Below are 11,188 nucleotides of genomic sequence, written 5' to 3' on the forward strand. Positions count from 1 at the left end.
TCTGGCGTCTACACTACTAAGAGAATTTGTTTTGGGGAGGACACATCCCTTGAAATTTGTACGGAAAGCCAACCCCAGCCTATTCTAATTCAGTCAAATGGATATTGGATGGTATAATATGCCAGATCCTGTATCCTGTAGCCGGTTTGTCAGATAGAAGTTTGGGGGGGGGGGGGGGGGGGGGGGGGGTCAGTGGCCAAGTGGTTAAGGTGTCCCGACACTTTATCACTAGCCCTCCACCTCTGGGTTGCGAGTTCGAAACTACGTGGGGCAGTTGCCAGGTACTGACCGTAGGTCGGTGGTTCTTCTCCGGGTACTCTGGCTTTCCTCTACCTCCAAAACCTGGCACGTCCTTTAATGACCCTGGCTGTTAATAGGATGAAAAACCAAACTAAACTGACAGTAGTTGATTAAGTTCATTGGATTTCATCGGTATCCGGAGCTTATAAATAAATCCAATATGACATAGTCACGAGTGTAAGGTTTTCTATTAATAGCATATTTTTAAGAATGTAAGTTATGACTCGAATTAATTTCTATACAGGAGACGAAATTCGACACAGGCGACTGGTATGTTATTTTGATGTCAGAAATTAAATTATTTATGTAGTCACCATTTAAGCATTATTGCACGTGTCTTGTCATATTTGACATGTCCGTATTACATGGTAGAACGGGACAGTTATGTGATAAAACTTGTTGATACAGTACCTTTTAAAATTTGACTCGTGACCTTAAATATGGGTCAATTTAGTTTTTCCGCAAATATTGTTGGATGTCACCCAAGGACATACCAAAAATACATCTCTATTCTGTGTGGTTTGATTAACCAGAAGAAAGTGTTTGAGGGTGAACTTTGTAGGGCTGCCATCCATCCCAGGAAACCAGGCCAAATATCTCGATTCAAGGACTTGTTAATCAGAAGTAATTGATTGAAGGTTGCAACAATTTGAATACTGTGACATTGAATAAGGGTCAAGATTAATTCTTTTGGCAAACATCCTAGAATGTCGTCTAAGAAACCTACAAGCAAAATGACTCAATGATATGCCTTGTGGTTAACCAGAAGTCGTTAAAATTGAGGGAAAATATTTAAGCTTTTATGAAGAAGTCATTTAAAGGACAGTGTTGATGCAAAAATGAGTAGGATGCCGGACATCCTACCAACCACAATCTAATTAAAATGTATTCTTATCAGATTAAGTAATGAAACATGTAGCCTGTTGAATCCATGTTTACTTTCCCCTCAATTAGCCTGTACCACTCACTTTTCATTAATCAAATTTTCATGAACTTATAATAGTTGAACCATGTAACCTTGAAAGATAATTAAGGCCTTCGAACCAATTCAACAAACTTGTTGTTTTGAACCATGTGACCTTGAAAATGTATCAAGGTTATCAATTCTAGCATGTTACTTGATTTTAGACCCTGAAGAAGTTGTAAGGAAAAAGGTTAACGCTGGGAAAACAACAGACTATGCTCCATGATACAAGTTCACTTGCCCTATAAACAGACAAATGAATCAAAATGTCGAGGCCACTCATAGGTGCTGTGCTCGAGGGATTGAAATACAGGAGAAAGGCAAACATTATATAAATAAAAATGACAGCAAAAAAGACATTTTTCTTGTCATTTTAGTGCATTCCTGAATGTTTTACTGATGATTATCCTGTCATTTTAAGGAATTGTTGTCATAAATGGTGACGAATTACGGATTTAAACCTCACTTGAATTGGCAAACTATGATAAATAATAAGCTTAATTCTTAGATCGATTGATCCGTGATGTCCGTCATATTCTTGATAAACCACATCGCAACAATATACATGTACAAGATTCTTGTGAACTACTCTGCCAGTTTATTTTGGTTCCTAAGTTTTTAAATTGTACTCATTCCAATGGGTTTTTTTTCTCTCCGTGTAATAACTGTTTAGTATCCTGATTACAGATATGATAACTTTAATTTCGTTAGAATAAACTCGTCTCGGAAATTTCATTTGTTGAATTAGCCTATACAGTGCCTAATCAGTTCCGGTAACTTGATGAATTGCACGTTCATGCATGTTATATATTTTGTCTAAGCATGGAACACTTTGACCGAGTTCAAACATGCAACCACTTAATTGCTATCGGAATCTCTGTTGCATTTTGTGTGGTCCATTTCTCGGAAATGACGAACCAATCGGAAGTATTTTTAGTATGGAATGTAAAAACAATCGGAGATTTCACTTATCGATTTCCAATTGGAAAATACGAGACTTTATCGTAATAGTCCAATAGTATTCGACGGGCGAGGGCCAGTTTTATCAACCCAGATCTAGAGCTCGAGGTGGCTTTCCAATCCATCAGCTAGAGTGGACATGTATACGAGTTACCTCCCCTCGCACAATCCAGGAAGCAAGCACAATTACTCCGGGATAAAACATGTAATTGTGTACAATTTAATTTTTTTTCTATATTTTATTAACCTTAAACAAATGTCTTCAAACATATAAAAGAATTAAACATAATAATGACTTAATCACAAACAAATACTTCGTGGAAGGAGAAAAGATTCTCTAGTGTGCCGTTAGCATTTTTTGGGAAGAATTATTTCCAGTCCATCCTGAACTCATCAGGATTAATCATAAAAATGATGGGTAAGCAACATTTTGGACCTGTTCGTTTATGCGGATAAACCTGTTCGTCAGTTTTTAAATGTAATATTTCAAACGTATATATCTTCACGGACCTGCAAATGTTAATACAGGCCTTGGAAGTCTTTGTCAAGGCTCGTCTAAAAACAATATAAAATCACCAGGTCTGTCTTTATTTCATAAACGAACAACACCAGTCCAACTGTATGGACCGAAAAATGCCTTTGATTCCTCCCCGAGAGTTTTGAACGAATTTGTTCTAGCGAAATTTGGCGATGATCGCTTAAGATTGCTGTTTCACAGCACGTCAAAGTGGACAGGCTGATGGAAAATCTGAATACTATATACTTCAGCTAGCTTAAGTTATCTGACTATGTTTTGGTTCTGATGCTAACCAACGGCGCCTGTCATCATGTTTCTCGCGGTGTTATCCTCTAACATTGTTGGAGTAAATACTAGACTGTACAAAGCTCCCTAACATGCTTTCCTATTCGGAAACAAAAACAAACACATTAGCACATTTATATCATTTACTCCAACACATGGTATACATCTGTCAACACAATCTAGTTTCTCACCACTGTACAAGTAGACACTTGTACACTTGCATTTTGCAATACAGATGTAAATTCTGTTGCAAAAATGATTCCACAGTATTAGGGTGTCTTTAACACCTTCAACAAAAAATTTTGAATTATGTTACCTCGATTATTCTTGTGGTAAACTATCTATTTCTACAGTGACTGATAAACTTAGTATAACTGACCGACGTATCCATGGTACCCATTTACACATAATTTCCTTACAGTCACAGCTTTCACACTCTCAGTAAAACAAGAAAACTACAGCAACAGAAGGGTTTATACACAAGGGATTATATGCTGCACAAGAAACCAGCAAGTACAGTTACGAGCTTTGATTTTACTGTTATCAGAGAAGATCAGGAGCAGTAAGAACACATTTGAAAAACAGAAAGAAAGGATTTGAAACAATTCATAACATGACATTCAATTAATTTGGAAATTTAGGCCATAAAGATTACATCTGCTAATAAAAGTGTTTTGATTTGGAATAAAATGAAATCCCATCAAGAACTTGACCAGAAAAGCACTGAATGACTAATTCAATACGAAATCAAGTTATTACACTTTCATAAATAAATCACTTCCATAACATTAAGTGATAAAGTACCAGGATACAGAGAATTATCTATAAATCAGTCATAAACATATTGTCTTACTATCTAGCGCCTTTTGCTATATAAACCAAGGCAAATTGTGATGGTCCCTTTTGTGTATATGAAGAAAAGTGAAAAGAAATAATGCTGATAAAATTCTAAAAACATACTTAACACTCAGCATTGAATTATATTTATATTATAAGGAATTTATACATGATTCAAAGAATTGAAAAGCAAGAACAAATACATCATTATATATAATAGAATATCTACAGTACATTACAGTAGTTATTTATCACAGTTTGACAAATATTGTTCGACCCACAATATTGGTCCAACACATTATCTTCTCTTGCCAGCTATAGTTTCTCAACTCTATCACTTTATATAATCAAAAATCATATTGACAAAAATTCTTATAAACTTAAAGTTCAAAAGATTGATTAAACAGATATCTGAACCTGATTCTTGTACAGATTGGTTAACATGTACATATTTGCTATCTAAAAATGCTTAATTAGTTAAAGATATTTTTTAAGCTTTATGTCAAGGTATTTGATGGTTCAGCTTAGTTTTTTAAACAAAAATATAAGACAGATGGACATGCAATGGTACCACCTTGGGATGGTCCTCATAGACTACAATGGTGATCCGGCAAACAGTCGTGCAAGGGAAGTAACTCTATATAAGATTTTCTCAGGTTAAGGACATGGTGATTAAGATCATGTTTGGGTCAATGTTCTTTGTGATGTTCCACCTCCCACAGTGCTTTTCTCTCGTAGACTTTGAGACTCTCGTTTTAACACATTTAGTAATGTCTGTGAACTTTCTAATATCTGCAAAATCAAACAAAAATATAAGAAATTTTGCATCTAAAACTGAAAGAGAAAACATAACTTTAAGCAAACATATATATTCAGGTATGGATACCTGCAGTAAACCATGTACATGTACATTATTTTCATTACATAACAAATAAATACAAAATTAGTATATACTTTCAGAATAACCTGTTTAATGCAAATATTTCAGTAAATACGAATTACATTTTCAAAAAATTAGTCATTCTTCAAAACTTATAAAACAGGAAATGTCCTATAATTTTTGGCCTTTAAATGAAATAGTTACCTTCATGTAAGCCGCCTCTGTTTCTGCTATTGTCTTGTCAAATTCATTCCGAGATGCCATCTTTTTACTTAGACTTTCATTGATCTTGGCCAGTCGTTCTGTGAGGATGCGAATGTCATTCTGCAGTTTTTGTTTCTCTTCCTCCTCTTGAAGGATCTGCTTGTGAATGTCATCACGTTTGTGACACAAATCGTTTATACCTGAAATAACAATGATAGAATCAATGACAGTTTGGTTTGTTTTGTTTAATGTCTTATTAACAGCCACTGTCATTTAAGGACGTGCCAGGTTTTGGAGGTGAGGGCTAGAGGACTTTATCACACTGTTTTGCTCTTGGTACTGTGTATTTATAATTCATGTGTGTGGATGATGCCTCAATGTGTGTATATAAATCAAAGTGTTTAGTGTCTTTAGTGTGTTGAGTAATCCAATAAATACTTGATACTTACTGCTCATCATGACAAACGGCAACAAATACATGGCATAAGATGCACACACTGCACAACATGTACTGGATACACTTCTCTTGATAAATTTTTTTTTTCTTTTTTTTCCAAACACATATATCATCATTAACAATCAATAATCATCATCAGCATGATGCATAATCATCATCATCATCTAAAATCTAATTCTAATCTAAATATAATCTAACATGCATTTAATTAAATGCATTTATTTTAAATTCATTGTCTCTATATATATATATAAATGTAATCTGGGTGACAGGTAAATATATATACATGGTGCCCGAATGCATTAAAATGTTTATTTTCACCAATGTCCCTCCATGTTCATTTGAAAAGTAAAGCACTATTGATTGAGTTTAATTTCTTTTGGGAAAAATAAGGCCAAAATGTAGCAGAACTGGACTACATTAGTATGTATTGTAGTAGCTACTGGTACAAGTACCTGTAAAACCTTATGGAAATGTATACCATATTATTAAGTATACATCTAACAGCTAAAATGACTGACCGTAGATGAATCACGGAAATTCATGGAGGAAAATTGTTCTGCCTGAACTAATATAGAAAAGCAATTGATTGAATTGGGAAAATTTCACATGTAAATTATGTTTAAAATGTATATGCTATTAATTGTTTCAGGAGTGTTTAAAATGTATATGCTATTAATTGTTTCACGAGTGCCGTGCTTACCAGTTTTATAATGCAGTGTTCATGTAAATCTTAGCTGTATATATGATGGTACACACCAATAATTTTATTTTGACTATCTAGTTCGCTATCTATTTTATGTAATATTTGCTATTGTTGCGGAGGGTTTTGTTTATAGTTGTTGTTGGACATAATTTAGGATTTTTTTTATTTCTTTTTGGGAAAAATAAGGCTAAAATGTCGTGGAACTGGACTGGGCCAATCATCAGCGACCAGGTAGCTCAGTGGTAGAGTGTCCATTTAGAGTTTGGAGGGTCCCAGGTTCGATCCCTGTCTAGCTGCTACATTTTCTCCTTCTCCTATTACAAAAATGCATTGTACATGTGTATGGGGTGGTTTTTCATATCCAGTTATATTATAGGCAGGAAATTAAACCCACTGGGCTACCTCTTTAATTCTTTCTACTTTGCATGTGACCTCCTTCAACATACTGAAGATTATATGGCACAGACATGGACTGGTCTTCATGTGTGCATGTGTACGTATGACAATTATTATTTCAGGGATGATACAGCTGCTCTGAATAACTCGACCAATCGTGAGTCACCCATCACAGTATTGAAGGGAAGGAAGTTCCAATGTCTAGCCTAATTGCTCTAGGAAAGAAAGAACCTAAAGTCTTCCCCACAGTTTACTTTCCCTGCGCTAGATAAGAAAGAACAGTCCACGGGAAATGAAAACATCAGTCATGATCACTGTGTTAAACCTTCTGTTGTAGTTGGGAAAACACAGATTGTTCTTTCAAAGTTTGTATAAACGTATTTCTGGCTGATTTAATCACATAAGACTGGATATGTCCCTGTGATCGCATCGAAGTATAATAACTACGTATTTGAGTGGAAGTTTACTACAATAATAAATATAAGTACTGTACTCTGTACTCAGTACAGGTAACAGTTAAGACAATCAATTTCGAAGTTTAATCTTCGATCAAACACGTCACCCAAAGTTCAAAAAGTTAACATATGTTTTAGTTTTCAATAATCTTATGTGACTTTAAACGGTTGTAGTAGGTCTAAAGAAAAACGGTATTGATCAAACCGACTGACGGGTAGGCTAGCTGATGACAACAACAATGAAAACTCAGCTGAGGCAACTAACCTACTAGGCAATGGAAATGAAAACAATAGCACCTTGGTGAAAAATTTAAGACAGCTCGGTAAAAACAAAACTTACATTTCACTAATTCATTGTTGTAGCTCTGCAGAGCAGCACCTTGCTGCGACATTTCAGCAACAGCTGTGAATTTTCCTCCACCGAATTCCACTTGGCGCGTTGTAACTTGTTCTTTCCGTCTACAAGCTGTTGATAAGCGTAAAACGTCACCGACTTCTGTGCTGTTTGACATAAAAATAGAACCAAAGACAGGACGAATTTTCCGAATCGGTAGGAAAACGACATGAAATACATATTTAATTTTAGCAATGAAATAGATACATATGTTATATTTTGATAATTTCATTATAAATATAGAGTAGCCCCAACCATATTTTATTATTGTAGGTGCCGATGACGATTACTTTAGTAATGTTACCGGAGTACAGATATAATGCACCACAGTGATGTAGATCTAGCATAAAAAAAAGGGGGGGGGGGGGGGGGGGGGGGGGAACACACAACTTGTAACCACCTTTTCTCCGCCAAAAAAGATAAAGAAAATAATAATAATTCCTTCTGGTCTAAATGTGAAATGTAATATAAATCAACATAATTTGTAACTCCGATTAAAAGTAATTAACTGTTTTTTGCAACGTCAAATCCGTGTAGAAATCTACAAAAAAAAAAAAAAAAAAAAATGATAAGGGGCGGGGAGTAGGGGAGGGGGTGGGGAGTAGGATCATGTCACACTAAAAAAGACATTACACCACGGATATTGCTAATACGCATTCAAATGTCTAACATATAGCTTTCTTTTTATTTGTGAGACAGAATATTGAATTATGTAAATTCATTGGATTATGATTTGTGTATTATATATAGTTTCACGTCTGAGATTTTGCTTTCAAACATTTATGAATATACAAAGTTGGCATTCAAATTGAACAATGTTTCAAATAAGTTCATGTTATATTTGAACAATATTTTCAGCAAATGGTGAAAAAAGCGCATTAAATAATTTTCCGTACAGAAATTGTATATTGGTTAAGGCATGTTGATCAGTTGGAACATAAAATAACACCTAATCGGTACAATTTGTCAGAATTTTTCATTTATCTATTTATATATATAATTATATTTAAAAAAAATTGTAGTGAATGTACAATTTTGCATGCATAAAACAACGGTTAATATTGTCAAGTTCAAAACTCTTTTAAGTCATTTTGACAGTTCAACATATATATATATATATTATTTCAATAAAATACCTCTGCTGTATCAATTTGTAAAATCTAATCCACTATATTTAGGTGTTCTTGCTAAAAAGTTAATTCCCTATATCCAGTATCATAAATGAGGTGGATAGAACACTCTAAAGGAGACCAGATGAGTTATTTCCCTTATTTTCTTGACCCTATAGAAAGTAAAAAAAAAAAAAAAAATGCCGTTTGCTTATCATAAGACTTCTATTAAACATTTACCACCTCGCTAAGAGACCAACAACTGTATTTCCAGGTCACACTTCCCAACGAACTACATGTACATGTACCATCACATTCATAATATTAGACCCTGACAAATCTCCAGGACCCAAAACTTCTACCACAGTATATAAACAAACAAACACCTGTTTGACAGACGACTAGGTGCCAGAGGGCATACTCATCATTATGATGGCGCCCCTGTACAAAGAAGAAGATACGTGTGCTATATATAAGGTTGAGAACTACAAAAGTAATTAATTAAGTGCAGTATCCGTCGTACAGAAACAACACAAGGACAACCATCAGTTATAGATATGAACCGCACTGCAGCCTGTACGACAGTAATGTTGGGACAGTTTAAATAATCAATCCACAGGGTTCGTTATAAATGATATACGAGATACAATGTAGGTCGTACATTTAAGCATCGAACGGCTTTCAGTTGGCATTCATAGTCAATATGAATGCCAACTGGACAGAGGCAAATTCCATGAAGCGCGCTAGCTTCATATTGACTATGAATGCCAACTGAAAGCCGTTCAATGCTTATATTTACCATCTGCGATTTTTTATTTGTCGTGCGATTTTTTTTTTTTTTTTTTTTGAAATTTTCAAATTCAAATTTCAGTTGGCAGTTCATAAGCTGGTGAACTCGCAACTGAATTGGTAGGGTTATATAGTGGCAGTGCCATACAATGGTAAATATATATCTGTATCCCTACACCAATCTCTTATATCAACATACGTACCTAACCCTTATGATCAAATCGATTGTTTAGAGGAACAAGGACGTATCTCCAACATGGAGTGCTTAGAAGTAAAGGGCCGTATCTCAAATTTATCAATTTTTAGATTTTAATAAATTACAACTACGAGTAAGATTTTCTTATAGAATATGTACATTATATTAATTGAAATGGTCTTATTCTGTTAAAATACTATGTGATTTCAAAGGATTAGACAATTTCCATTGATATAAAGTACATATTCTTTAAGAAATGCTCAGTTGGAATTTATCCAAAGCAAAAAAATGATTAATTTGAGATACGCCCCTTTACTTCTAAGCACTCCATTTATTGTTGGAGATACGTCCTTGTTCCTCTAAACAATCGAAATATGTTGAATTATTTCTTCTTACAAATAATTAGCACTAAAACTGACACAGGGTCGATATATAAGATATCAGAGTGGTGTAGAATGCCGATATTTGATCATGAACATGTGATATGTTTACAAAATGGGGTCTTTTTATTACAATTTTGGGACCCGTAAAGGGCAAATTTATCGTGCCAGATTACGTATGGAGTGCAGTTCCCTCAACGACCATTTCTTTCGTAATAATATTGTTCATTCCTCTTTGTGTTTATGTGGTCTAATTGAAACAACTGCACATTATCTTTTGGAATGTACTCGATATGCCGAAGATAGAAGACGATATTTACACTCATTACCTTTCCATGTTACACTAGATCTTATACTTTTTGGGAACGAGACATTATCCATAAATGAAAACAAGGTTGTATTTGAAGCAGTACAGAACTATATTTTGAAAATTAACAGATTTTCAACTATTGAATAATATGTCATTAATCAGTACAAGCTAAAACAAAACCCAATATACCCCTATTTACTCCTTTCCTTCCTCTCTTCCACCTTAATTTTCTCTCTTCCATTATATCTTATTTTTCTTTGTCATCCTGTTTAAACTGTCCCAATTGTATAGTTTTCACTGTTAATGCATTGTTGACTTAATTATGCTGTCCATTTTTCAATTGCTTATTTATTTATAGGTGATATATTTATATATAAGTGTCTTAGACACTTGTTTCTATTTTCCGTTTATTTTGTATTGTATGCAATGTTATCTACTTTGATATTTGAATAAAAGAAAGTTTAAACTTAAATGGGATCTGAAATTTAACGAAAAATCGTGATCGGAAATCAGAGCGACCTTTATTGTGAATATTGCTGTAGTACACACTCAAAATACTGGTTTGGTTAGTTATAAGTTAACACTTAGGTAGGTTACCTATAAGATAACAAGGTCAAACTATACTTGCTTTATTATATTGCATTTAGAAAAGAAGAAATATACGATTTCGTAACATAACCTGAGTTTGAATATGTCTGGCTGGGAATTACCATTTACGACTAATTATGACCTTTAAATTTCATCGATCATTAAGGATATAGTCATAGAACCCAAAGTTAAAAGCAAAAGAACAAAATTCGAATCGGTATCGGGAAAAATTGGGCAACAAACACGTACAGTATTGTGGTTACCTTGTACGGGCCCATCACCATTAGGTAGGATGTTTCTGATGGAGAGATCGCCCTGATAATCTCCACACGGTCACAAGAACAGACGAAACACGTGTAAGTCTTGTTGCTTTTTAACATTGGTTCCATGGATAGTAGCACTGAAGGATCGATGGCAATTTGAATCTCTGAATTAGACAAGTTACAACAGTACCGTGCCAT

General features: G+C 34.4%; 1 protein-coding gene and 1 long non-coding RNA gene across 2 annotated transcripts; one reads left to right on the forward strand and one right to left on the reverse strand.

The window, feature by feature from the left end:
* The first annotated feature begins 281 nt into the window (after positions 1 to 281).
* On the forward strand, positions 282 to 4,238 carry LOC117319141. Its single transcript, XR_004530615.1, has 2 exons — positions 282 to 570; positions 683 to 4,238. It is a non-coding gene; the product is annotated as an uncharacterized LOC117319141 (long non-coding RNA).
* LOC117319130 (Sjoegren syndrome nuclear autoantigen 1 homolog) lies at positions 3,156 to 7,488 on the reverse strand. Its single transcript, XM_033873982.1, has 3 exons — positions 7,302 to 7,488; positions 4,948 to 5,147; positions 3,156 to 4,655 (listed from the first exon to the last, which is right to left on the reverse strand). Exons 1-3 carry the CDS (start codon positions 7,471 to 7,473, stop codon positions 4,542 to 4,544), a joined length of 486 nt encoding a protein of 161 aa, XP_033729873.1. The 5' UTR covers positions 7,474 to 7,488; the 3' UTR covers positions 3,156 to 4,541.
* Positions 7,489 to 11,188: the final 3,700 nt, after the last annotated feature.

Source organism: Pecten maximus, chromosome 2 (genome assembly GCF_902652985.1).
Source record: "Pecten maximus chromosome 2, xPecMax1.1, whole genome shotgun sequence".
Classification (NCBI taxonomy): domain Eukaryota; kingdom Metazoa; phylum Mollusca; class Bivalvia; order Pectinida; family Pectinidae; genus Pecten; species Pecten maximus.

Excerpts from the sequence above, each read along its gene's own strand:
- LOC117319130 (XM_033873982.1), bottom strand. The coding sequence starts at position 7,473 with ATGTCAAACAGCACAGAAGTCGGTGACGTTTTACGCTTATCAACAGCT. Across the intron at positions 5,148-7,301 it reads CAACAATGAATTAGTGAAAT|GTATAAACGATTTGTGTCAC; the intron begins GTAAGTTTTGTT and ends TTGTTATTTCAG. Across the intron at positions 4,656-4,947 it reads CAGAGGCGGCTTACATGAAG|ATATTAGAAAGTTCACAGAC; the intron begins GTAACTATTTCA and ends TTGATTTTGCAG.